This window comes from Chironomus tepperi, unplaced genomic scaffold, assembly GCF_022539635.2.
Source record: "Chironomus tepperi strain 1889 unplaced genomic scaffold, CSIRO-AGI_Ctep_v1 contig_85, whole genome shotgun sequence".
NCBI lineage: Eukaryota > Metazoa > Arthropoda > Insecta > Diptera > Chironomidae > Chironomus > Chironomus tepperi.
In genome coordinates this window covers 3,082,778-3,110,658 of record NW_027226207.1, presented here as the reverse complement: position 1 = coordinate 3,110,658, position 27,881 = coordinate 3,082,778, and the positions used below count along the sequence as shown (strand labels likewise).

The 27,881-nt window shown below is 32.6% G+C and overlaps 8 protein-coding genes across 8 annotated transcripts; 5 read left to right on the top strand and 3 right to left on the bottom strand.

The window, feature by feature from the left end:
• Positions 1-616: 616 nt before the first annotated feature.
• Positions 617-6,417, bottom strand: PolA1 (DNA polymerase alpha catalytic subunit). Its single transcript, XM_070634240.1, has 8 exons — positions 6,324-6,417; positions 6,068-6,268; positions 5,597-6,003; positions 5,102-5,530; positions 3,025-4,963; positions 1,649-2,814; positions 1,132-1,267; positions 617-1,060 (listed from the first exon to the last, which is right to left on the bottom strand). Exons 1-8 carry the CDS (start codon positions 6,346-6,348, stop codon positions 864-866), a joined length of 4,500 nt encoding a protein of 1,499 aa, XP_070490341.1. The 5' UTR covers positions 6,349-6,417; the 3' UTR covers positions 617-863.
• A 690-nt stretch (positions 6,418-7,107) lies between these two features.
• On the top strand, positions 7,108-8,438 carry spn-A (RAD51 recombinase homolog spn-A). The gene is made up of 3 exons (XM_070634242.1): positions 7,108-7,273; positions 7,337-7,496; positions 7,555-8,438. Exons 1-3 carry the CDS (start codon positions 7,175-7,177, stop codon positions 8,328-8,330), a joined length of 1,035 nt encoding a protein of 344 aa, XP_070490343.1. The 5' UTR covers positions 7,108-7,174; the 3' UTR covers positions 8,331-8,438.
• A 54-nt stretch (positions 8,439-8,492) lies between these two features.
• Positions 8,493-13,163, top strand: LOC139085990 (probable ATP-dependent RNA helicase spindle-E). Its single transcript, XM_070634241.1, has 3 exons — positions 8,493-9,219; positions 9,496-11,417; positions 11,549-13,163. The coding sequence occupies exons 1-3, from the start codon at positions 8,520-8,522 to the stop codon at positions 13,148-13,150; spliced, it is 4,224 nt and encodes a 1,407-aa protein (XP_070490342.1). The 5' UTR covers positions 8,493-8,519; the 3' UTR covers positions 13,151-13,163.
• Positions 13,164-13,266: 103 nt separating this feature from the next.
• Positions 13,267-14,409, top strand: cyp33 (peptidylprolyl isomerase cyclophilin-33). The gene is made up of 3 exons (XM_070634243.1): positions 13,267-13,467; positions 13,530-13,629; positions 13,698-14,409. Exons 1-3 carry the CDS (start codon positions 13,350-13,352, stop codon positions 14,380-14,382), a joined length of 903 nt encoding a protein of 300 aa, XP_070490344.1. The 5' UTR covers positions 13,267-13,349; the 3' UTR covers positions 14,383-14,409.
• Positions 14,410-14,419: 10 nt separating this feature from the next.
• LOC139085993 (glutathione S-transferase 1-like) lies at positions 14,420-15,314 on the bottom strand. The gene is made up of 2 exons (XM_070634244.1): positions 15,156-15,314; positions 14,420-15,094 (listed from the first exon to the last, which is right to left on the bottom strand). The coding sequence occupies exons 1-2, from the start codon at positions 15,248-15,250 to the stop codon at positions 14,506-14,508; spliced, it is 684 nt and encodes a 227-aa protein (XP_070490345.1). The 5' UTR covers positions 15,251-15,314; the 3' UTR covers positions 14,420-14,505.
• A 118-nt stretch (positions 15,315-15,432) lies between these two features.
• Positions 15,433-16,629, top strand: asf1 (histone chaperone asf1). The gene is made up of 3 exons (XM_070634245.1): positions 15,433-15,569; positions 15,645-15,881; positions 15,941-16,629. The coding sequence occupies exons 2-3, from the start codon at positions 15,705-15,707 to the stop codon at positions 16,406-16,408; spliced, it is 645 nt and encodes a 214-aa protein (XP_070490346.1). The 5' UTR covers positions 15,433-15,569; positions 15,645-15,704; the 3' UTR covers positions 16,409-16,629.
• A 426-nt stretch (positions 16,630-17,055) lies between these two features.
• LOC139086260 (neurofilament heavy polypeptide-like) lies at positions 17,056-22,516 on the top strand. The gene is made up of 6 exons (XM_070634663.1): positions 17,056-17,200; positions 17,401-17,520; positions 17,580-21,152; positions 21,305-21,468; positions 21,532-21,720; positions 21,785-22,516. Exons 1-6 carry the CDS (start codon positions 17,161-17,163, stop codon positions 22,376-22,378), a joined length of 4,680 nt encoding a protein of 1,559 aa, XP_070490764.1. The 5' UTR covers positions 17,056-17,160; the 3' UTR covers positions 22,379-22,516.
• Positions 22,517-23,012: 496 nt separating this feature from the next.
• On the bottom strand, positions 23,013-26,883 carry LOC139086268 (adiponectin receptor protein-like). The gene is made up of 7 exons (XM_070634673.1): positions 26,555-26,883; positions 26,100-26,356; positions 25,567-25,761; positions 25,314-25,496; positions 25,043-25,241; positions 24,128-24,197; positions 23,013-24,061 (listed from the first exon to the last, which is right to left on the bottom strand). Exons 1-7 carry the CDS (start codon positions 26,771-26,773, stop codon positions 23,997-23,999), a joined length of 1,188 nt encoding a protein of 395 aa, XP_070490774.1. The 5' UTR covers positions 26,774-26,883; the 3' UTR covers positions 23,013-23,996.
• Between the last annotated feature and the right edge of the window lie 998 nt (positions 26,884-27,881).

Below are 27,881 nucleotides of genomic sequence, written 5' to 3'. Positions count from 1 at the left end.
AAACAAATAGTGATTAAGCTCGAAGTCGATTCGAATTTTGTAGTCTGTCAGGTCCACGCATTTCGAGTTTTCCATACAAAATCAGAGTCAACTTCAAGCTCTAATTAAAATTCCTATTCTAAAAATCAGTTCTTAATGGAATGAAACACTGGGTTGTAAAGCCTAGTTCTAATGGATACAGTACAGAAGATTCTATTAAACAGAATCTAAGTAGTCTTATCTTAGTAAAATGTAAATTATGGATAATTAGTAGCCCAAAAAGCTTTAAAAAAATCCATAATCACTCTTTGCAGTGGTCTAAATAACCTCAAGCAATGCTCCTTTTAAAAATTCAGCAATTGCAGTTCTTATATCAACTGTATTTTGTTTTATATGGTAGAAATCTAGATAACTTTGCAGATCGTAAAGCCTCACGCCAACGATAAATAAATCTCCAAAAAAGTTAATTATACCTACCTCAATGTGGTTTCATAACTCTAAAATTCACGAAAATTGTTCCACTTTTGGCACCTTTTCTTATAACCTATAAAACTGTAAGTAATTAAAGTCCCCAAAAAAAATTTATAGTTGAAAAGTAATTAATTAACACACAGTAAATCCTTAATTTTACACCTTTATGAATATTCCCAAAAAACTTTTATTTTTTCATTCAGTATGAAATAATAATGGATAATAAATTACATCCCCCTTTGTTGCTAAAAGGCAGAAAAATGCTAAAATGAAGTTTTAATTATAATAAGCTGTCTTTATATATGATGATGTAAATGTATATTTGAGAAATAAAAAGAAAATCCGTATATAAAAAAAAATTTAAATAAAAAAACTAAACTTTTCTATTTTTTCTAACTTTTTTACAGCTTAATTTACTCTTCAGCATATGTATCAAGGAAGAAGTGCTTCCAGCTCATTTTCTTCTCATTTTCATTAATCTGCTTATACTCATAATCGACAAGTTTATCTTTCAGCTCAATAGTAAAGTAATTTGAATTATCCAAATATTCTGATACAGTTTCTAACATCATATTATATCCTGCATATATATCTCCACCAAGATTAGATACTGTAAAAGATTGAGAGAATACATTTGGTAATTATTTGCATAATTATTAGCATAATACTGAGAAATTCTACCTTCAGATTCATATGTGCGAATATTAAACATGAAATTATAATAATCGATTTGCATATTAAGATCCTCATTTGTGTAGCTACGCTGCAAATTTCCTTCCATACATCCGAGACATAACAAGTTTGTTCCATCAATTGACTAATGAATGAGAAGATGAGAAATAAATGTGTTAATTATGTTTATCTAGAGATTCCTGATTGGTTTTGCGAACGGAATGCCTTGGGGGTTATGATGAGTGATTCACAAGAATCGTACGCTGTGCGCTACTTTTGTTCGATTTTGATTTTATCATTTAATCTTACAAATAGGTTGATAATATCTAAATGTACATAAATCGTACGATGTCCACTACTTTATGGCATAAGTTGAATATAATTATTGTATACCAAAAATAAGCACATGATACCAAGCAAATGATATGTTCATCAAATCATTATTTACGAGCAGTTTCCAACTCAATAACCCCCAAACAAACCCAAAATAAAACAAAATCGGAATCAAATGAATATTTTAACTTACCCATGCATAATTCTGTGTGCTATTATTACACATTGGATTGTCACAAACGAACCAATTCTCGTAGAATCGATTGATGGCTTTAGCTATACTGGCACGTAAGTGATTCTTAATTAATGGTAAATATTCAATAGGTCGAACTTTGCAATCAGTATTGATGCATCTATCAAACACAGTCACAAGCTTTCCATTTTCTTTTTTAAGTGGTGCAGCAATAAAATTCATTTGCTTACATCCAGCACATGGGAACATGAATTTCTCACATTGACCGTATTTCTTCTCATTTGTCTTAATCATTTGATCATTGTCATTCTCGTCACTTCTCACTGGTTTCGTTTTACTTCGGAAATCTTTTGGATCTAAGCCTAATTTCTCAGCAATTACAGCACTATCAATTCCCTCAATCGGTTCCAAAAGACGACAAATGACTGGATGAATTTGCTGTGATAAGTAATAAAATTTATCGACTTTTAACTTTTTCACGTCATTCTCATTATCAGACTTAATTTCATCAATATGATAGCCACGCTTTGGTGCTGGATTGTCAGTTCCGTCTTCGCAAATTATGTAATCAATCATATCACCTTTCTTAAATCGACGATTTTTCTGTACATTCATGCGATCGGCAACTTGAACGTGTGGAAGTGATGACATGTCAGCGTAATCTGATGGTGCTTTTGTTAATTGTTTCGTGATTTCCAGCATTGAAAGTGGAATTTTATCATCGCTTAAATCTTTCGCGAGTGTTGTCAAAATATCAAAAATTTCCTCAACACGTTCGTCCATTTCTTTCTTACTGTCAACAGCAAGAAGTGTATTAAGGATAATTTTGCCTGTATTACTTGCTATTTTAGACCAATCACGACGAACAATGTCGAGACCTTTAAATTCATAACTATAATCGAGTACGCCACCTTCTTTTTGACTCACGCCGACTGCCGCATATTTTTTCTTCTTAAGCAATAACAATTTCTGGTAAACTCCGTCAATATCAAGTTCAACATGCTTATAAATTGCATTTACAGCCTTTTTGATGTTCAATCCAATCTTGTTGACTTCATCGTAGTCTTGAGATCTTGTATTGATCATTATAGAATCTGTATCTCCATAAATTACACTGTGATTAAGCTTCTCAACGAGTGTCTTTGTTGCCATTAAGATGTCACGGCCTAAGCGGGAAAGGAAATGATTAAATATTAAATGTATGCATTGAGGAACAATTTTAACGATTTTTTGAAATTCAAAATATTCAACGGTAATTTGAAATTTAAAATTTTTGAACTTTTGAAGTTCAAAATTGCCAACGAAAATTCAAATTACTTTGTCAATGACATTCGTATCTTAATAAATTTAATTAAATAACTATAAAAACCACTCACCTTTAAATGTAACGAGAGCTGCCAAATGTGGCGCATAGAAGCGTGAATGAGAGAATCCAAGACATCCATACATGGAGTTTGCGGTCAATTTAAGAGCCATTTGTCGAATATTGTACTGCATTTTAAGCTCAGGTGTGATTTTTGGTTTGGACATGAGTGCTTTGACATTTCTACGACTTTCAACAAGCGTACGAATCTGTACAGGCAAGATGCCCGGTTCAACATTCGAATCTGGAACTATGGGAAGTTCATTTGGATCGCTGGGTGCAGAAATGGTCGTGTAGCAGATGTTATATTCTTGTATAATTGATGGATAAAGAGAATTAAAGTCCATGAGAAGAATAAAACTTTCATAGAATCCTTTAATTGGATCAAGAACGAGACCGCCAGTATATGCTGCCTTTTTCTTTCCTTGTGTCTGTGCTGCTTGCGTCGTATTAGCTTGAGTAGCAGCTTGTGTCATTTGTGTAGTATTATGTCCTTCATCTTCATCTTCATTCTTATTATTTGAGTCTTTCCACATCTTCTTATCTGGTATGATGTATTGCTTCTCATAAAATGCATGCATTAATAAAAATTCATTTCTCTCTGAGCGACCTCCTTGCAATGTTCTTGACATTAAATTTCCAGCAATATTTGTGATTTGTAATGCGAGCGGTAAAATATTTAATTCGACCATTAATTTACTTATGTAGATGCAGTCTTGAACATTTATTTCCATAAAGTCAATAATTGATGTGCTTGCATCATATACATAAGGAATATTGTCATAAAGAATTTCTTGGCGTTCATCCTCGCCAATTTTAAGAATTTTTTGACAAAGTGAACTCAAATCGTAACTACGACTACGAATTAATTCTTGTGCTGATAATTTCACATCACAGACAAGTCGTCCGATGAAAAATTCCATAACTTTCTTGCCAGGTATTTGACTCATCTTTAGTCGACCAATTCGTGACCAATTGGGAATTTTCAGGAATGTAATTCTATTGCAGATTATATCCAATTGACAATCATTAGAATCAAATGTGACAACTAAATCAGGATCAATACTTTGATAAATGCTCAAAAACCACGTCAGCAAGGCACGTTCATTGTCAAATTTAAAGATTTTAAACTTCTTAAATCTTGCTGTATGATTATTAATGTCAAATGGCCAATTTTTATTTGATGGACGTGAAATGCCACAATATTGTCGCGTAACTAATTGCTTATTTGGTCTATCAAGACTAAATCTGTCATTTACAAGACATGAGATTTGAACGACTTCATTTTTATTTGTAGATGGATTTAAAATGCATTTGACATTCATCGTTATGACTGCTAATGTTGGCGGTGACTTTTGTTGACAATCGGTTGCGACGCTGACGCAATTAATGTCTGGACATGATATTTGATTCTTTGTCCAACTTGATGGAGCGTCAATTACTTTAAATTTTTTTATTTCTAGCCAGCATGGACCTTTAATTTTGCGTTCGAGAATGAATGTCTCAATTGGAGATGTATTTATGCCAAAAATATGAGCTATTGTCGAGTATTTATTTTTCGGATTTGGTGTTGGAAACTTTCCAGGATAAACGACTTCCAAATATTCACTTTCAATTGGCACATCAACTTCAGGCAGTGTAAATGCAAAAGATTTACAAACTTTTCGGCTATTGAATGAACTAAGTTTTAATTCTTTTGATATTTTTTCATCAAATTCTTCATAGACATCCGCAATGCTTACTTCCTGGTCAGTCATTTTCTTTTGCTTTAAGTCATAGACATGAGTTCTTGGCAGAAGGAATAAATGCCGATTAACATTTTCGACTTTTACGCAAATTGAATTGTATGTAATGATTTTACCAGGAACTTCGACTTTACCGAAAAGATAAATCTCACCAGGCCGATTATTCATGTCTGTCCAAGCATCAAGATAGTAGAATTTCATTGTTTCCTGTGGAACAGAAAATTAAGCATTTTTAACGAAATTTTAAAATTTGAATTTTATCGACTTTTTTAAGTTCAAAATTTGAACTTCAAATTTCATGGCATTTTTCAAATCCAAAATAAACGGTTTTCCAAAAGTACTCACAGTATTAAAATCAATGTTTCCAATGGCTTCATCAAACATCTCTGCATTAAAATCGATGTCCTTTAATTCATCAAATATTGTAGAATCAATATTAGCAGACTTTGTGGAAATAGATTTGACTTGTGTGCCATTTGTTTGAGTTTTGTTGTTGTCTTGAACTTCTAATTTCACTTCTGTGACTTTTGGTTGTTCAACTTTTTTCGGAACTACTTCTTCATCATCCATAAGTAAATCATCATCAATCATTGAAACTTCCATAATTTCACGAGCCTCTTCTTGTTCCTGTAATTGCTTTGCTGTTAAAGGTGTCGGTTCTGTTTTGATAATTTTGACTGGTTCTTCATCATGAATGACTGGCTCTTCTTTTACGGCAATTTTCTCCTTTGCTTCCTTAACTCGTTCAGTTTTCAGTAGCGAGTCTAAAATTTCCTGAATAAACAATGAAGCGACTTCATTAATAAAATTCGAAAAGTAAATATTTTTTAAGCCACTTACATCTCCGTCCACATCATGCTTCTTTTTGTCAGCAATCTTCTTCCCAAATTGTTCCATATACTTTTTCATTTCAATTTCCGATTCTGTTGCTTGTTTGCGGATGACTTTAAGTGGCTTTGGTGCAACATTATTAGATGAATTGTCAGCTGTTGATGTACTTGCTCCATCTAATTCACCTAATATATTTTTCAGTAAATTATCTTCAGTTATGCTTGATGCTTCCTTCTCTTTGACATCTTTTGTATTGAAAAAATTCTTTAAGGACTTCTTTTTTGTTGCCGGCTCCTCAGGAAGTTTGCCTTTTTTCTTTGGCATGCTTTTGCGCTTATTCGAATTTGGTTGAGCCTCATAATCATCATCAACATCATCAAAGATCTCTCGTCCATCTTCTACATATCCATTACCATCTGTAAAAAAGATAAAAATGGTAATATCAATCTTTAAAGGACATCCAGAACAGAATTTGTTTACCATCATCAACTATCCAGTCACTAGCTCTATTTGAAACGATTTTTGTGTATTCATCCTCATCCACTTCATCATATACTTTTGAATCGTCATCATTTACCCACTTGTTCTTGCTTCCTGATTGCTTTAACTCTCTCAGCCGTTCAAATGCTGTAGCACTTCTTTTCTCAACTTTTCGTCTCTTTGTTCTTGACGCTGTTAAGCCTGCAAATACCTTTAATTACAACTTGGTTCTTAGGTTTTTGGATATGGAACTCACCAGTATCATCATTATCGTCACTCATAGCTTCAAAACAATTTATTTATTAATTTAATTTATTTTGTTCAATTTTTCTTGTTTATTTCGCGCCAAAACTATCCAGATTGAGGACTGAAACTTTCTGTTGACTTTTTTCAAATATTTCATGACGGTTAGCACTATTGTGGATTGTAGGCAGCAGAACCATCAGTGAGTTGGATTAATATTGGCTCATTGCATAAGTTTTTTTCGGTCAGTCGATTCTTTAAAATAAATAATTAAATTCCATTTGAGTGAGTATAAACTGTTCTTAATTAAATAGCTATAACGATGATTAATCAATCCTCAACTTTGTCATATTAGAATGGCCGGAGAAGCTGAAAAATTAACTGGACTTTCCAAGCACTTCAATGCTGTAACATACACAGGACGTGCCAATGTAATTTTAGCAATTTTTATTTTTCCCACTTGTTAAATGTTAACTGGATGTTGTTCATTTCAGGTTGCAAAGGCTACATATGCAGTCATGGGTCTTATAATTGCCTACAACATCCTTAAACCTAAGAAGCAAAAGTAAATTAGTTCTGATACTGAAATTACTGATACTTCGATTTAATTAAGTTTGAAAGTGTAAGGATTAAACCGTAATAAAAATGTGAACAGCCATCTTAAATAAAAAGCTCGTTCTTTAGTTAGATACGCATTAATTAAAGCAAAAAGTTGTTGTTTTCAGAGTTTTATTTTTCTCATTTTTTCGTGGAATTTTGCGCCAAAAATGCGCATTGTGTACTCGAATGACTACTGAGACTTTTTTACTTTAGTTTGTTTTCATCGGTTAATAATAAAATAAATCTACCTCATTAATCCTTAAAATGGCAGCAGCATCTGCTTCAAAATCCACGACAGCTGTCGATAATGTTCAGGAAGAAGATCAAGAAGTGTCAGCATTCTCTCCTATATCAAAATTGGAGGTAAAATAGAATTAACATAAATTTTCTGAGAATTTCACAATAAAAATTTTTTAAATCTTCCAGTCAATAAATGGCATTACATCAGGAGATCTTAAGAAGTTGATGGAGAGTGGCTACTATACAGTAGAATCAATTGCATATGCATTAAAAAAGAATTTAATGTTAATTAAAGGAATATCAGATCAAAAGGCTGAAAAATTAATTGCAGAGGCGGGAAAACTAGGTAAGATGAAAAGTGAAAATTTTCTTACAGTTAGACTTAATAAAATGTTTAATTCCAGTCGGTGTGGGCATAACAACAGCATCAATTGTTTTAAAACAACGAGCTGATTTGATATCAATTACAACTGGATCACGTGAATTAGATAAATTATTAGGTGGTGGACTTGAAACTGGATCAATTACGGAAGTTTTTGGAGAATTTAGAACTGGAAAAACTCAAATAGCACATACATTGGCTGTGACTTGCCAACTTCCAACAAATATGGGAGGTGGTGAAGGAAAGTGCTTATATATTGACACAGAAGGAACTTTTCGACCAGAACGACTGATTGCAATTGCTAAGCGATTTAATATGGATGCACAACAAGTTCTTGACAATGTAGCATGTGCTAGAGCATACAATACAGATCACCAATTGAACTTGCTGATTCAAGCATCAGCATTAATGTCTGAAACACGTTTTGCCTTAATGATAATTGACAGTGCAACTGGCCTTTACAGAACTGATTATTGTGGACGTGGTGAATTAGCTGCCCGACAAATGCATTTAGCTCGATTTTTACGTCACTTGTTACGAATGGCTGATGAATTTGGTGTAGCAATTTTGATAACAAATCAAGTTGTTGCTAATGTTGACAATACGTCAATGTTTCAAGGAGAGAACAAGAAGCCAATCGGTGGTAATATTATAGCTCATGCATCAACGACTAGACTTTATTTAAGAAAAGGACGAGGTGAAAATCGTGTATGTAAAATTTATGATTCTCCATGCTTGCCTGAAGCAGAAGCAATGTTCTCAATATCAGCCGACGGTATTAATGATGCTAAGGAATAAATTTAATCACCTATGCCTTTTACCTTTTTTTATTATATTTAATTAATTTACGAATATTATGAATGTAAGAACAAGAGAAGAATAAACGTTATATTTTTAAAATTTGAATTTTCCCGCAATTTTCAATTCTGTTTATTTTTCATTTCTTCAAAGTGCAATTTCAATGCTTATTAATTTAATTAAAAAATAATGGAATCAAGCGACGAAGATGATATGATAGATGCATTCTTCAGAGGTGAGATGCCAAAGAAGTATAAAAAGAAACCAGCACCAAATTTAACGATAGTTAAGAACGTTTCCGTGAAAAATGAAAATGTCGATTGGAAACGAGAAGTTATTGATGATTTAACACCAAATAGAGTCGCGGAGGAAAGAAAGATATTGACTGAATTCCTGAATGCACCAATTGAGGAAATTGATGATTCACTAGGAATCGCTGAAGTTGAAGAAATTCCTGATGGCAAGCCTGAATATAAGATAATTTACGATAAATATGTATTTTGTATTCCACGGCAGGCACTTCCAATTGAGTCGAAACATAAGGAAATTCTTCAAACTATTAGAATGAATAAAATTACTATATTAAAAGCTGATACAGGATGTGGAAAGAGTTCTCAAGTTCCACAATACATTCTAGAAGATTGCCATAGACGCAACATTCCTTGTAATATTGTTGTAACTCAGCCAAAGAAAATCAGTGCCGAAAGTCTAGCTACACGTGTTGCATTTGAACGAAAATGTGAAGTCGGAAGTCTAGTTGGATATCAAGTAGGCTTGGATAAAAGGATGGATGCTGCAGATACACGAATTTTATATTGTACAACAGGTGTTTTCTTGCAAAAACTAGTTCATTACAAAAGTTTGCAGAAATGGACTCATATTATCATTGGTAAGTAGTTTATTTTTTCTTTATGCTGAATCAGCAGTTAGCTGCTATAAAATGTTGCATAGTTTTGTTTTTCAAACATTTAATGTGTCATAGAGTGTAAAATGATCTTTGATGATGATACATGATTCACAAATAGCTCTCGAGATAATCTATGCTGTATATTTTTTATTCGGCTGTAAAATCGTTAACATTTTGAATTTTCAAAAATGCTGGAAATTTTTTTAAATTTTTGAAAACCGTTAAATTTTTAAATAATTTAATTTATTTATTCATCAGATGAGATACACGAAAGAGACTTGGACATGGATATGGTCTTATTGATCATTCGACGATTGATGGTCGCAACAAAATCTAAAACAAAAATAATTCTTATGTCTGCAACATTAAACTGTGATAAAATTGCTGATTATTTCCGAATCTTGCAACGTCCACCGATAATTAATTTAAATGTACCAAAGCCATATCCTGTGAAGATCCATTATCTAGACGAATTGGAACATTTAGGAGATGTGAAAGAATGTATTGATTTAAATAATGCAGGAATACACAGAAATGTTATGCGGCATGGGGTTGATATCATTGACTTCTTCACCCAGAAAGGTGCTGACTCATTTCTCGTCTTCCTGCCTGGAATTTATGAAATTGAAAGCTTTCATCGTGAATTAAGTATTAAACGAGAAAAGTTCGATATCCGTAATTATCAAGTCTTTATTCTACATTCATCGATTCCATTAACTAACTTCAAAAGCTTGTACGACACATCGCTAAAGAATAAAATAATTCTAGCCACAAACATTGCAGAAAGTTCAATCACAATTCCTGGAATTCGAATCATAATCGACTTTTGCTTGACTAAATATCTTGAAGTTGATACTGCATCAAGCTTAACACAATTAAAATTAGCTTGGGCATCAAAAATGAATTGTGAACAACGTGCCGGACGTACAGGAAGAACAAGTATCGGTCAGGTAATAAGAATGATGTACAAGGAACAATATGAGCTACTTCCAAATGAAGCTAAAGCTGAAATGCAAAGGACATCCTTAGAAAGTGTAATTTTGAAAATTAAGAAGCTACAGATGGGAAAGCCTTCAGATATTCTAGCTATAGCACTAGATCCACCAACAAGATCAGGAATTATTGATGCAATTTTGATGCTTAAAGAAAATGGAGCATTGACAAGATTCAATAAGAAGCAGAAAGAATTTGACTTCCTTGATGGAAATTTGACATTTACTGGAGCTATTATGAGTCATCTTCCAATGGATGTACGATTATCTAAGCTTGTAGTTCTCGGATATGTTTTTAGTGTACTTAATGAATGTATAATCATAGCTGCTGGTTTAAGTGTTGGAACAATTTTCATCCAAGAAAGCAGCATGAACAGCTATGAAACGAAATTGAATCATGACTCGACGAGTGACTTAATAGCAATTTTGAATGCTTACTTAAAGTACACGGAATGGATTAAAAATAATAATAATGAAGTAAAGCCTCATGTCCAAGAAGAATGGTGTAAGAGACAAATGTTAAGCTACAAGAATATTAGGGAAATGATGAAGCAAATCACGGACATAAAGCACAGACTGAAGCAATTTAACATTATTAATGATAATTTTCGATACACGACTGAAGAAAAACTTTTTGCCATAAAAATGTGCATTGCTGGTGCCTTTTATCCTAATTTTTACACATTTGGTGGCGAAATTCCTAAACGAGAAGAATTTAAGCATGTCTTCAACAAAAGCTTGCTATCTACTGTCTATTTCCAAACGAAGACATCAACTAAGAATGGCCATTTGTATGAACAACAGCTTCGAGAGCTTCTCTTCAATAATGAAATCATTAATTGCGCTGACGATGCTTGCGTCACTTTCGACAGCAATTCACAAAAAGTTTATGTCCAATTTAACAATTTAAGGAACGATTGTGAAGTTAAAATGCCTGGAGAAGTGAAATTGGAAGTTTATCGAGGACTTAAATACCGAAATAATCTAAGACGTGGTAATGAGATGACTTTATACATGATGAGTCCTCAAAATGAAGAGATTTATTCGCCATATGAGGAACAAGTTGACTTGTTCAATGATGATTCTGTTGGAAAAGAATTGAAGTTGAAAGCAAAATTCAGCATCTTTCCGAATCTCTCAATCAAACTGAATGACAGAGGACAGTATTTAACTGGTGATATTACATGTGTAAGTACTTTGGAAATTCATGTCTGTAAATTACGGTTATAAATTTGAATTTTTTACAATTTTCAAAATTTAAATAACCGTTAATTTTTTAATTTTAAAAAAGCCGTTAAATATTCTCTTTCATTCAACAGATACAATCACCAAGCAAATTCTACTTCCAACCAAAGAAAGCTATCGCATCAATTGAAAAAATGAAGAAAGTCATTGGAACGAATCTAAAGCCAATCACCGATTTTGATGGAATTGATGAAATTCTAGATGGCAACAAAGTTATGGTATGCAATGAAAGCATTTATAAACGTGGACAAATTTTGGAATATCCAGAAGAAAATGAGAATATGTACAAAGTTCTTTTGATTGATTATGGAAACATTATTGAATGTACAGTTTATAGCTTTTTTACTGGAATAGCAGTATCAAGAGCTCTTAGACAGGACTTAACTCGTGCATTCTTCAAATTGCCACCTTTGTGTTATGAATGTAAGTTAGCGGAAGTACAACCAACGGCTACTCAACAATATGGATGGAGTAAAAAGGCAATTGATGTATTTAAGGAAATGGTCAACAATAAGATTATTCAATTAGATTTATATGCATTTAATGCTTATGATAAGGTGGCATCTGTCCAGGTTTATGCCAAAGCTAGTCCAACATCGCCGTCGATTAATATTAATTCAAAGTTAGTTCATCAAGGATTTGCAATCAATTCTAACGAATCTTATGTTGCAGTGATCTCAAAAACATTAAATGACAATTCTCAAGGCATGAAATATGCAATCCACAAAGAAACTAAAGATGTCGAATTTCCAGAAAGACTACTGGATGTTGAGTGTCAACTATTGGGACCTTTTACGCCATTAGAAAACACTGGAAGACTAGACAAGATTAATCGAGCACAAGAACGCAACATTATTGTTGAAAATTCATCAATTAATTCTGTTTTATTGGATCCATATCCATATAATGGAATCAAAAAGGTTCTCGTTGCATCATCCAAGTCAAAGAGCAATCGAGGAGTAATAAACCTCAAGCAAACAACAATAATGCCACAAATGAAAGGAATGACATCGATTTTGACATTAATATTCAGTCCATTTGCTGAAGTAAGACATAACAAGGAAATGACTCGATACACAAGCATTCTCGCAGGTCTTGGATGTGATTTTAATGGAAAATCATATTATGGCGAGCATGACTGCTTAGTAAAAACAGATGTTGAATTGGATAATGAAGATATCACATGGATTAATAATTTGCGGAAGGAAATGTCACTTTTAATGCAGCAGAATTTAACTGAACATTTTGACTTCCAAATTAATCCGATGAATGTTATTAATGAATCTCGTACACGTGCCTGTTCATTGCTACTTAAAATTATCAAAAAGGAACGATTGCAGCTTGGTGAAGTCTATTCTGACAACTTCGATTGGACTGACTTGACTAAAAGTGAACTTTGTGAACATTTGAAGATGTTTACATCACTAAAACCATTCAAACTTAACAAAATATCTCGCGAATCAGCCAGAAAAATGATTAATCATCTCAAAAATCTTGAACAGAAGGAAAAGTTCAACTGCAGAGATGAAGACATTGAATGCTTAGCATGCAACGAACGCATAGAAACATTAGTTGAATTAAAGAACCATTTAATTACCGTTAAGCATACAGAATTGAAGGCTAAATATGAAGAAATTGACCGTGATAGTTCAAACTCTTTTCGTAATAGACATTAAGTCATGAGGCTACTTGGTGATACATTTTTAAAATGAATTTTTGATAATAAAGAATTATTTTATTTACTAGAAATAACGGTCTTTTCAAATTTGAATATTTTTGAACTTCGATTATTTCCTGCCCCTTGCATTGTTTACTTCCTTTCATGTTTACATTTTTTCAAACAAATTTCAGAACAATATTTAATTAAGCTACAACATGGCAAATGAGAAGAATACAATATATGTCGGTGGATTAGCTGACGAAGTGACAGAGAAACTACTAAACGACATATTCATAGTCTTTGGAGATATCGTAGAAATTCAAATGCCGACAGGTTTGTTCTTAATTTTCTTAAACGATTAAAATAAACTAAAATTATTTAATTAAATTTACTAGATTATGAGACACAAAAGCATAGAGGATTTGCATTTGTCTGTTATGAAACCAGTGAGGATGCTGCTCATGCTGTAGATAATATGAATGACAGTGAAATTGCGTGAGTACCTAAACGACCAAAATTTTTATTAATAATTAACTTAACTAAGTAATCATTGATGTTTTCAGAGGACGAACGATAAGAGTGAATGTAGCCAAACCACAAAGAATGAAAGAGAACTCAATAAAACCAGTATGGGCTGAAGACACATGGTTACAGAAATATGCAGGAAAGACACTGGATGATGAAGAGGAATCAAAAGAAACTAATGTTGAAAGTGTTACAGTAAGTGCACCAGAGCCTGAAGAAAAGAAGAATCCTAATCCACAAGTATATTTCGATATCAAAATTGGCAATTCTGATGTTGGTAGAATCGTTATGCTGCTTAGAGCTGATATTGTTCCAAAAACAGCAGAGAACTTTAGACAATTGTGTACCGGCGAACAAGGATATGGCTTCAAAGGAAGTAGTTTTCATCGAATTATTCCAGAATTTATGTGTCAAGGCGGTGACTTTACAAAAAATAACGGAACTGGCGGAAAAAGTATTTACGGAGCTAAATTTGCTGACGAAAACTTTAAACTTAAGCATACAGGATTTGGAACATTGTCAATGGCTAACTCTGGTGCGAATTCAAACGGAAGTCAGTTCTTCGTATGCACAACAAAAACAGATTGGCTAGATGGCAAGCATGTTGTGTTTGGAAAAGTAATTGCCGGTGCTGAAGTTGTTAAAAAGATGGAGAAATGTGGAAGCAAATCAGGGGCACCGACACAAAAAGTTACGATATATTCATGTGGAGAGCTGAAGTGAATCAATAAAGTGAATTATTTAATAATATCACAGACTCTTTAATTTTCAATTTCCAGACTGCCCTTTATTCAACTTTAATTGATGATCTAAATTGCCATTTTAATTGATGTTAATTCAATTAACTTACTCTTTCTTCTCGGATTGTTGGCGGTTCCTTTCAAGACACTTATTGAAAATGTCAATATGAAGATCAGCCCCTTTCTTATTTAATTCAAAGAATTCATTCTCACTGCGAACTTTATTGAACCATCCCAAAAATTTTGGGAACCTTTTCTCATCAATTGGAACGATTTGATTTGCTGATTCCATAAGACACCATAAGAACAAATCACACAAAGTGAAAGTAGATCCAGCTAAATATTCACTATCTTTCAGGAAGTACTCGATGCATTCATATCCTCTCAAAACTTCATTGATTTTGTCTTGAGGAATTTCCGTCAATGTTCCTTTTATGCTGCCTACAATAATGGCATATCCACGAGGGAAAATATAGCTCGAGGTATAGAAAAGTCTTTCATTGACTTTCGTTCTTAATTCCAGATCTTTTGGATATAATGAATCATCCTTTGCATACTTCTCGACCAAATAGATTGAAATGGCACTGGAATCAAAGATCTTAATGTCTCCATCGACAAGTGCTGGAACTGCTTGCGTTGGATTTATGTCACGGAATTCTTGCGTGTATTGCTTTCCAGCAAGTAAATCAATTTCTCTGTGGATATAAAACAATTTATTAATAAAATGGATATAGTTGATATTCAGGCACACCTTACATTTCTTCAACGTCCAATCCCAGCATTTTGCATGTCAATAAAGCAAAACGACTTGGTGGAGAAATAATATGATAATACAGCTTAATTCCAGACATTTTAACTCTCGAGCTCAGAAAATGACCTTTGATTTAATCAAAATCTAGATAGCTAATGACTGTTTTGGAAGAAAATGTACCGTTATTAATGATATTTTATGACTCGAATTTTAAAAGATTTGAAAACTTTTAACGGTCAAAAAATATTTGAAAAATAAAGCAAGCTAATAACAATTTCTGACTGACTGTCGATTTGGCGCTAAAAAAATTTTGTTTATTTTAAAAAATTTAATTAATTTCCAAGCTTATTGAGACTTTTAATTAGCAATCTTGGTCGAATCTAGAAGATAAGCGACTTAAGACAGAATTGACAGTAAAAGTAAGTTTCTAATCATCATAAAAAGCTGAATAATTGTAAAATTAAGTTTTCGCCTTTTGTTTTCGCAATTTATAGAAACGAGTTAAATCCATCAATTACTAACGAAGCAATAATCCAAAGTTACAGCAAACAGACATGGCTAAAGTGCACATTACAAACGTAGTAGTTTTAGATAATCCCAGCAGCTTTTTTAATCCTTTCCAATTTGAACTTACTTTTGAGTGCATTGAAGAACTGAAAGAGGATTTAGAATGGAAAATGATTTATGTCGGAAGTGCTGAATCTGAAGAACATGATCAAGTTTTAGATACAGTAAGTTTGTATTTATTAAAATTTGTGTACAATTATGTTAAAAATATTTATTTTATTAGATTTATGTAGGTCCAATTCCTGAAGGTAGACACATTTTCGTATTTCAAGCTGACCCCCCAGACACAACAAAAATCCCTGAACAAGATGCTCTCGGCGTTACAATTGTCCTCCTTACATGTTCATATAAAGGACAAGAATTTGTACGTGTCGGATATTTTATTAATAATGAATATAGTGATCCTGAATTGCGTGAAAATCCACCTGCGAAGCCACAATTTGACAAAATGACTAGAAATATTCTCGCCTCAAAACCTCGCGTGACTCGATTTAAGATAAATTGGGATGATACAAATAATACAGAAGAGCAGGTTGAGAATGGCACGAATGGAGAGAGCAATCCACAACAAAATGGTATGGAGTGGAATGAAGAATTAGAAATGAATGATGGATCGCAGGAAGGTAACAGTTTACAGCTGTTGGGTGCAGCAAATGAAAACTCAAATTCCCTTGCGATGATGGAATGTTAGGGACACAGACATAATGAAGCACAACATTATCATCAACTGAAACTTTCTTTATACTTCTTTTTTTTTTTGCAAAAAACAACTCATTTATTTTTTTCTTCTATCCTATTATTACAATTTATTATCATCATTAAACACTAAAACCTGAGAAATTATGAAAGAAAGTGTAAAATAATTAATAAACAGAATCATTAGATTTTTATTCGATTTTGTCAAATAAGAAATGCCGATGCATTTTCATTCCTTTACAGTAGAATTTGTTACACAAGTAGCTAATTATGATCACTTTGGCCGATCAGATCAAATTTAATTAATTAACGGTTTTTATTCAAATGATGTGGGATTTATACTGTTTTCTTTACGTTGTTGTACGGTTTTATAACATTTGAAAGGTTTTGAAACATTTAAATGATTTCTTGTTTGAAGTTCTTTTGACCGTTAAATATTTCGGGAAAATTTAATTTATTTCACTTTTCATTCATTGTTTAGTCCCTTTGAAGATATTCCCGTTATGACTTTTGTCACAGAACATACATTAAGTCATATTATTATTAAAATTATTTATTTTCGAAAAATGCGCTTTTGACACAAACTCAACAAGTCTACTGTGACTTTTCTACAACCAACGGTCAATTTTAAATTTGAAACCATTCAAGCAAGTTCAATTTTTTTCTCGACAATAAAATATTTAATTATTGAGTGATTAACAAGTTAATTTAACGAAATAAGTGCATTAAAAGATAGATAAAACTAAGATGTCTGCTAATTTGGAGAAAAGCGATTCGCTACCTCGAGGTAAATTGGAGATTAATGGGAAAAAAAATTTTGTGCAAAATTTTGAAATTCGAACACGTTTTTTAACTTGAAAATTGAATATAAACAAAAAGTTTAGCTAGATTACTCTAATCTAAGCATGTAGTTTGTTAGTTAAAGTGAAAATGTTTAGAATGATCCAGAAAACGGTTAAAATAACCTCTTCGATATTTAAATTTCAGTTACTCGATCAATGCGACGAATGAATTCTTCAGACTCGCTAAATCAAGATAATGAGCGACCGGAAACGCCGACTGGGAGATTAAGAGCTACCAAAAAGCTTGAATCAATCGACGAAACGGGTAAGTTTACAAAATATTTTAAATCCTTATCAATTTATTGATAAAATTATTATTTTTAGCAACAACACCAACTAGACGAACAAGAGCAGGTTCAATACAACGGACAATAGCAACAGAATCAACAACACCAGCTAGTCCTCTTCGTCGTGTTACACGACGTATGTCTAACGATAATGCAGAAGTTGTTCCAAGTCCTCGATTAACTCGAGCTCCAAATAGACGAACTGTGACTGAAAGTGAAGATGACGATGTGATATTTGTTAATGAAATGCCAATTACTCCTCGTACAAAATCTGTTATGAAACGTTTGAGCGTCAATGTTGTTAAACTTGAGGAAGTTGCTGAAGAAGAGCAACCCGAAATTGAAACAATTGATGAAAAACCGAATAATGACAAATCCAGCGACTTAAATAAATCAGCAGAACTAAATAAATCTAATGATGTGAATAAGTCTATCGAACTAAATAAATCTGGTGATCTGAATAAGTCTGCTGAGTTACATGATTTAGAACTCCGAAACCGCTCAATTTCCAAGTCTCCTTTAATAATTCAAAGAAATTCCATTTCATCTAATGATGTTAGTTCAGTACAAGACGTAAGCAAGAATTCAACACAAGAAACTACTAATGAATCAATGAAAAGTGACGATAATTCTATGGAAACTAATTTAAGTCCAGTAAAATCAGCAAGTCCAACAAAAACTCCCAAGAAGAAATCAATGGATTTAAATAAAGACACAAACAGCCAAAATACTTCGATTAACAAGGATACAGTTCAAGAAAAAGAAAAATCAGTTAGCCCATCGAAATCGCCTAGAAAGAAGTCGAGTTCACAAAATATTACGAATGGAAGTACTGCAGACATTTCAACTCAGCCTGATTTGGAGGATGATTCTCTCACACGACGACGAAGTTCTAAGAAGAGCATAACATCGATTGCAGAGACAATTTCCGATGAATTAATGCTTAATGTTTCGAAATCATTTAGCTCAGATTCACAAAAATCAGTATCGCCACAAAAAGGATTAACAAATTATCGCAAAAATGTCATTGAACCAAATAAATCAGTTAACGAGGATGATTTATTAGCAAGTGATTCTGAAAGCTCCAATTTAGTTATTCAAGTCTCAAAATCGCCTGAAAAAAGTAGCCAAGAAAAGCAAAATGGAAGGGATTCTTTACCATTACAAAAAGTTCAGGATTTAGTAGAATATTATGAAAAGGAAAAGCTTTTGTTCAGACCTAAAGATTATACACAACAAAAAGTTGAAAGTGCTGAAGCTGATGTAATTCCAACTGAAACCGAGTCTGCTAAAAATACTTCATCTGATGTAGGTAATGAAAAAGATCAGTCATTAATATCTAAAGACAGTGGATTTTCTAAAGATGAAAGTATAAGGAAGGAAAGTGAAGAAATTGTGTCGGAAATGATGGAAGACTTTGTTCCTACTCAAAAACCAGTTGAAAAGAAACTGAAAAAGACTCCATCGCTATTCAATAAGACACAAATGAATACAGTTGATATGGATATTGGAAGTGAAGAAGAACAATCAGAACTTAATGAGACAAATAAGCAAGATGTAGACATGGAAATAACAACAGTTGTCAGTAATAAATCACCTGGTAGAAAGAATAAGAGCAATACTTGGAATCAATCAGTTACTGGATCTTCATCACAAATTGACAGCTTGAAAAAGCCAGAAACTGAAGTTATTCATGAAACATCTATCAAGAAGAAAAAAGTCATTTCAAGTGATGAATCTGAAGACGAAGGCGAAAGTGAGGAAGAAAAAAATTCATTTATTGACGATGAAGCAGAAGTTGCAAGCGATGAGGAGGAATCGATGACAAAAAGTGAACGAGATTATTTGGAAGAGAACGAAATTGTAGAAGATGGCGAGTCATTAGGTTCTCAAGACTCAAATGAATTAGAAGAGGATTTAGAGGATGAGGAAGAAGAAGACGATGATTCATTTATTGATAAGGATGAGGATATTGATGATAGATACTCAATGGACAGTGATGATAAATTACTCGAAGAAGAAGAAGAGGAATTAAATAAATCAAAAACTAAGCGCAAATCTAGAATCATTGTGCAATCAAGTTCTGAAAGCGAAGAGGAAGCTCCAAAAAGTACTCAAAAGTCTCCTGCTAAAGCTCCAGAAAAAACGCCTATTAAAACTCCAAAATCAGACAAAAAAGGCCGTAAGTCATTGCCAAATTTGGACGATAATGAGAACACCGAAAAATTGGACAAAAAAGCTCGCAAATCAATGTCAAACCTTAATGAAGTGTCTGAAAGTCCAAAAGCTCTTGATAAATCAGCTAAAAAGAGCAGAAAATCAAATGTTCAGGAAGAAGCAGAAAAGGCTATGAGTGATGCAGAGAAGTCGTTAAGTGATGCCGAAAAAGCTCAAAGCCCAACAAAATCAAAATTGGACAAAAAAGCTCGCAAATCATTATCAAACCTTAGTGAAGTGTCTGAAAGTCCAAAAGCTCTTGATAAGTCAGCTAAAAAGAGCAGAAAGTCAAATATTCAGGAAGAAGCGGAAAAAGCTTTAAGTGACGCAGAAAAGGCAATGAGTGATGCTGAAAAGTCGTTAAGTGAAGCCGAAAAAGCTCAAAGTCCACCAAAATCAAGCAAGAAGAAGCGCAAGTCGATGAGCTTAGTTGAAGCTGAAAAGGCTCTTAGTGACGCAGAAAAGGCAATTAGTGATGCTGAAAAAGCTTTGAGTGATGCCGAAAATGCTGAACGTGTGATTACGGCACTAAATAAATCTGCCAAAAAGAATCGTAAGTCAAATATTCCAAATGAAGACGAAACAGCTCAAGAATCGTCAGAAAAAGCTTCAAAACTGGACAAAAAAGATCGTAAATCATTGCCAATAATGGATGAAAGTGAAAAAATTCCAAAATCAGACAAAAAAGCTCGCAAAACACTTTCAAGTCTAGATGTTGAATCACCTCAGCCTGAAAAGCTTCAAAGTCCATTGAAAGCTCTCGAAAGGTCTGCCAAAAAAAATAGAAAATCAAATGTTCAAGAAGAACAAGCTCAGGAATCTTCTGATTTGTCAAGTGCCCAAAATAGTTCTTTAGATAAATCTGATACAACGACCAAGGAATCCAGCCAGGATGAGATAAGTATTGGAAAGAAGCGTAAACGTGATAATGACGATGAAACTTCAGCCTCAAAACGACTTCGAAAAATGTCCGCAAATGAATCGGAAGCTTTACACATGGATAACCATTCAGATCTGGTCAGTAAAAATGCCTCATCAAGTTCAGATGAGTCAGAAGAGGAACCAATCAAAAAGAAGAAGAAGAAGCAAAAAGTCGTTGACACTGAACCGGCAAAGAAAGTTAAGAAGAACAAAAATGCCACCAAGGAAATTGATTTTAGTGCAATTCTTAATCGATGCAACGAATACATGGAACAGACAAAAGAAGAAAAGAAGGCAAAAATGGCTCTAAAGAAGGAACGAAAGGCCAAAAAACTTGAAAAGAAGAGATTGGAAAAAGAAGGAGCATTACCAACTGAAGAGAAATTGGACTCGTCGACTGGTGAAAATAAGGAAAATGCTGAGAAAGTTAAAAAGAAGAAGAACAAGAAGAAGAAGCAAAAGCTTGTTGAAGGTGAGTTTAAGTTTGAAAACCTTGGGAACTACCCGCAATAATGCAATAAATTGATCTATTCAGAAACTGTGTTTAAATCACTTCCTCTTAAATCCGTTAAAATTTCAAATTTATTAAAACCGTTACAATTTCAAATTATTTTAATCCTCTAGAATTTGATGATGGCAAGAAAGAAGACATCAGTCAACGATTGGACAAATTACAGCAAAAACTGGAACTTAAAAGACAACGCAAGAAGGAAAAGAAACTCGCTAAATTGGCTGAGCAAGCTGCTCAACCTGAACAGTCCGTGAAGCCTGTCGAAAAGAAGATTGAGGTAAGTTTTTATGAAATAATTAAGCAATTAAAATGTTTATTAACTCATAAAATTTCTTAATAGAAGCCACAAAAGGTCGCAGTACAGCAGGAAGTTCCATCAAAATCAGTAAAGAAGAAGGAAAAAGCTGCTAAAGTCCAAGAAGAAATTGTTGAGGAAGTTGTGGAAGTTGAAAAAACAAAGAAAAAATCTAAAAAGCACAAGATTGTAGAGGAAGTCGTGGAAGAAGTTCAGCCAGAAGTCAAAGTCAAGGTAAATATAATAATTAAATTTTTGAATAATTTTAAACCGTTAATATTTAAATTATTTTGAATAGAAATCAAAGAAGCACGCTGAACGAGTAGAAATTCCAATTCAACAAGAAACTGCTCCAGTTAATGACAAAAAGAAGGCAAAGAAACGTCCAATTACTGAAATTGTCGACGAAAATGACACAGAAGTTGTTGAGAAACCAAAGGCCAAGAAAAAGCTCAGCATTTTAAAGGAAGTCGAACATTCGTCAAATGGTTCAAGCTTTAAGAAATCAAATAATAAGAATGCCGACACATTCAAGCCGACATCGACTTTAACATCAAAATTGAATAAAGTAATTCCAAAAGGACTCGGAAATGAGGTTAAGCAAGTGGTAAAGAAGAAGCAAAAAGTTGTTGAAGAGAAGAAGCCAATTAAGCGACCAGTTTGGACATCAGCTGGAATGTTTATTGAGGAACCACTAGCGCCATATACATTCAAGACAACCGAGTATAAAGCTGTAAATTTCGGAGCTGATGCTGCCTCAAAAGCCAAAGTTGTTATATTTTCCGCTCAGAAGCCATCCAAGTCTGCAGTTGTGGATCATAAGATGCAAGCAATCATGAAGAAAAATAAGAACCGAGATAAATCAATCAAAAATTTAAAGAATTTAATGTAAGCAGGTTTATCATTATGCATATATTTTTTTGTTAAGGATTTCAAAACTGAAAATTAGTTTAATTTTTTGCATAATTTTTTCATAAAAGAATGTCACTCATATGAAGCATAAAAGATAATAAAAATGTAAGCAAATTAATGCTTTTGATCTACTTTATATGAATGATTTTTGTGAACTTGTTTGTCTGATGTGATCATTCTAAGGATCTGCTTAGTAAACGACATAAAAACAAATTAATGAAAAAATATAGGAATCATCAGCATGAGAAAAAAAACAACAGAAATGACGTCAACAGAACTGCGACTCAGAAAATGTTCAAAGTACACAATATTGACATAGTTCCATAGATACCAAATTATTACTAATAAGAGAGTATTAAGCTTAACTTTCATTTATCAAATAACAAGCTCTTGAAATTGGAATCACGTTTTTAGCACACTTGTTGACTGAGTTGGCAACTGATCATTAATTCTCACATCGAATGCATCAATTTGTTTTCAAACAAGCTGCACATGACCTTGAAAAACGATATACGAGATGTAATTCAATGTGACTTGATATTTACGATTCTATACTTAAATTTGGATACTTTGCTGCATACGGCTGAAAATAGACAGGAATAAGAAGTCATAAGTTTGCCTTTTCTTATTTTAGAATAAATTTATTCAGGATTTCCATTCATTTTAAGGGCTTTTTTTATCTCATAATTTACAGGTATTCTCAATTATTTTTGCATTGATATTTTGGTGATTCATTTCGTTATTTTGATTCAACCTCAAAAATTGTCTAAATTTGAGATCCTCCATAGATAATTTTTTATTTAATTCAATAGTTTCTAATCGTGGAATTGTTTTTTTGTGGATTTAAACATAAATATTGTATGTATGTACTTTAAAATATATTTACATAAAATTCTGGATCCTTCTATGTTTTTAAAGCTTTGCTAGACTTGATGGTTGCTGGTAAATGCCAGCAAATGCTTCAATAAGCCTCTAAATTATTGCACTATTTTTAACGTAAATTTTCAGTTTAAATTAATGATTTTTGAATGTCAAAAAGTTTGGAATTTTTGAAAGTCGGAATTTTTGAACTTCGGAAAACCGTTAAATTTTGAATTTTTGAAAATTCATGAATTTCAAATTTTTGAAAGTCGTTACATTTTGAATTTTTGAAAACCGTTAACCTAATCAGATAAATTATTGAAAATAACACGTAAAACCCCAAACGTTTCCAGCAACTACCAAGTCCAGAGGTAAAAAAATAATATTAAATAAAATTAGGCTAAAATTTCCATATGCTATAATTTATTCCAAAGAATGTACACAACTAATTGCTTCGTTTCCAAAACAATGAATTTAATCATCTGAATTTTTAAGCTTCTTTTAAGTGCTACGAAAATATATATGGGTTAAGGAATTGATCGTATTATTTTTTTTTAATAATTAGAGATATAACAAGACTTTCATCATTTAATCATTGAAGTACTATCACAATTAAATTTTTCATGCTCTCCAAGAAAATACATAAAGAATTTTTGCTATCAATTTTACACTTTTAAATTATATTTTGCTGTCATTTTCATCAATCTTTTGCTGATATTTTGCCTTTTTTAAAGCAATTATAAGACTATAGCAGTATGTGTCATATCACATTCTCCCAATGATACCCTGTGCATCGCCATTTCTAGAGAAAGTAGAGAAAATTAATGTTAATCATGCATATTAATGGATGTAAATAACCAAAACCTACCCGAGATTCCATGATAGTGAACTAATGCAGCTACAATCACTAAAACGTGAAATATTTGATGAGATTGACCCTGAAAAAGAGAGAAAAAAAAGGTTTTAAATTTCAGTTCCAATTCCGCTTATCGACATGCATATATGAAGAGTGCATCTTTGTTGCTGACACATTCAAAGTTTTGTTGCTTTTCCGTATTTTTCCATGCTATAGCATAACTTTCTATTTGTTTTATGTGGTCGATTGCATGACTAAGTCATAAATATGGAAATGCGATGAGCTCATTTAATAGTGAAATAAATCCTGAGATTAAATGATCGGATTAAAAATTTCCAGTTTTGACCGTTATTTTTTAAAAATATGAAACCGTTATATTCAAAAATTTTTCAACCGTTATATTTCAAATATTTTTTAATCGTTATTTCAAGCATAAAATTTTCCACAGGAACTCACGCTTATTGCTCACGAACAAACAACAAATCCATTAAAAATGTTTACATCCGTACACATTCGATAAGAAAATCATCCAATGTAACGCAACGCGATCAATACTTGAAAATCTGGAATTTTCTGTAAGATTGCAACCATGACCTTGACATATTGAAAGAATAGTCCAAAAACAACAACCTTTACACGACCATATCAATAGTTTACATATCCGTGTCGACTGCAAAACATTTCTAATCTTATTTTTAAGTGATTCTTGATAACAAATTCCCATTAGTCTTTACGTTCTATACCAAAGTCTATGACAAATTGAATGTTTACAGCAAAAAAAGATTAATGCTCTTTTGGTATCAAATATTCATGACGAATTATTGCAAGTTATGTGAAATTAACAGAAATTACACGTTGCATTTAATAATTCAGCACGAAACAATATTCACAGTCAGTAATTACCATAGAAACGATAAGCAAACTTACCCAGAGATCGAATTTTCCAGGAAACCACCTTTCCGGTATGCGCAATGCATAAAACATTGCACCTAAGATGTATAGGAATCCCATCAAAATTAACCATCCAAGAGATTTTCGACTGATGTCATTGAACCATCCTTCCATGTAGACATAGTGAATTGCAGGAATGACTCCAGATAAACCAAATGCCATAAATACGCTTGCTCTGGATATCGTGATAAATGAGATATATTAGGAATGTAATGTCATTGTCAATTACAATAATAATAATACACACCTGACAGGCCGTAATTGCGGTGTAGAGAACTTGTCCCAAAGTGATGTCACGATTGAGAAGAAACCTAATATAATAACTACAGTTAAGTAGATAATTTTAGGTTGATAGTGACAGTAAAATCCATAATACAGCCACGGCACGAAACTGCCCATAATCAACAGTGCTATGCCACAATAATCTAATCTATAAAAACATAATTAATTATTTATATTGACGTGAGTAATCACTGTTTTAAACTCAAATATTAACTTACTTGCTGAACAATTTTCCTATCATTTCCGAATGACATGAAACCGTATGGAAAGCGAATGAGAATCCTAAGCAAACGATTGCACCGACGAAGAATGCCAAGAATATGAACTTTTCTTCTAGATTGAGTTGCCATGAAGGCCTCCATAAGAAATAGATTGTTGCGCCGATAAACATAATACATCCAAGCAAATGTGTCCTATGTATTTAGATTTGCATTATTAGTATGTGACAATAGAGAATTATTTAAACAAAGAGTCACTAAATTATTCAGAGTGAGTCAATTTGTAGCTAGATATGCCTCATAAAAATTACATTAATATGGTTCGATTTTTAAAACATTTGTATGGTTTTAGATATAATTTTAAACGGTTGAATGGTTTTCAAGCACTTTAATCTTACATTTGAACGGTTTTCGGTAATTTATATGGTTTTGGGTAAGCTTTTAGAAAAAACTAAATAATTATTAGTCCAGATTTAGATCAAATGTCACACTCAAAATATCAATAAAGGTCAAACTGTCTCCAATTTACATACCAGATATTTCCTGTTTCCGTGTGAAGTCTAAAGATAGATTTGAAGCAAGCTCCGAATGATTGTAATGGAGGACGATGTCCTTTATGTAAATAGTCGTTATCTTGAAGCCACTTTGGTAAATTCTTGAAATGAACGACTTTCCATGATGCTTCCCATACTTTACGGACGAAAACCTCAGCTTGTTCAGCAGCATTATGAGCTAAAGCACCCAAATCGATTTCATCAGATAGTACACCTGCCTTTAAAACTTCCGTCATCTTATCGCGATAATGTAAAGGAACAAAAATATGAATTTAGATTAGGAATACACATGGCATAAACAAAAATTGCGTTTTGTTACAGAGATATGAGATACATAATAGTTTTTTTAGGTCAATGTTCAGTTTCCATTGATGTTAAATGGAGAAAAAAATTAATTTCATAATATGAAAATTTTGCAATATATTTTTTCTTACCTCAGCTTCCAACAGCTGATTATCCTCTGGTGTTGAGGGAAGTGGACAACCTGGAATATCTTCTTCTTCTGAAAGTGCATCAGAAAGTTCGTCGTTATCAAGTCTATCTATTGGCGACTGATCTCTAATTCTTTTCCTCAAATACATTTCATCATCATCCTCTAGATTTGAATGAGTGTCCAAAGACGATATCGATGGACGATACTTTTTTGCAAACATTTTAATAGCAGTAATTAACACTTATCAGCTTAATTTTTTTTTCCTAGCAAAATTTCACTTTTGATTTTCTCAAAGAACAAAAATACAATGGAAAGAAAGAAAAAATTATATAAAGATGTATATATATACGTCTTTTGGGGGACGTACTGTTTGAGGAAGAGTCGCTGTATGGTGAAATGCATAATTTTATTGTGAAACTTACCACAAAACGCTGTTTCTGTATATTTTGAGAGATTTCCGGATCTTTCAAATGAAGAATTATTATTTTTGCGTAAATAAAGTGGAATTATGTAACAATGTGACATGAAACAAATGAATTGATTAGTTATAATATTAATATAACTAGAATTAAGCACAAAAACACCAGATATTTCTTAAATTTTAATTTATTTTGATTTAAATTTGACTAAAAATGACTCGATCTTGCCGAAAATTTAACGTATTTTCAAATTTTGAATTTAATCAGTCTTAGTAAACATTGATAAAATTGACAGGAACACACAAATTTTAGACAATATATCCTATTCCTTTGAAACAGTTATAAGCTTTGAAGGCCCAAAATCTTCTTGATAATTGATGTCAATCTTGAAACAATTAAAAAATTCAATAACAGCTCTCAAGGATCTTCTTTTGTTTTCTGCTTGTTCTGTACTTTCAGTTGCTCTAAATGCAGATCTTTTGTAAAACTCAATTAGTTCATGAGCAGCATCACGCAATTTAACATAGTTTGGATTTGATTCGCCAATTGGTTCAATTGTAATGATTAGTTCTTTCAGGATTTTTAAAGCTGCTTTTTCATTCCCTTCTAGTGCTTCTAATTGATGAATATAGCTTTCTGCTAATTTCATCCGTTCAGCGATATTGATTTCTGCCATATTTATAACTAATTATTTGCTTAAACAAGATTGTTGTGGAAAGCTTTTGTGGTTAGATTTTTAGCTGATTTAAAAGGCTTACATTGAACTGAAACAAAATGAAGTCATTCACTAATTCGGTTTATTTGAATGTGAAATGACCGTTAAATTATAAAAGACAATTTGAGGTAAACAATAAAATAATAAACGAAACTTTATTTCCACAAAATACAGACTAAAAAACAACATTTGGG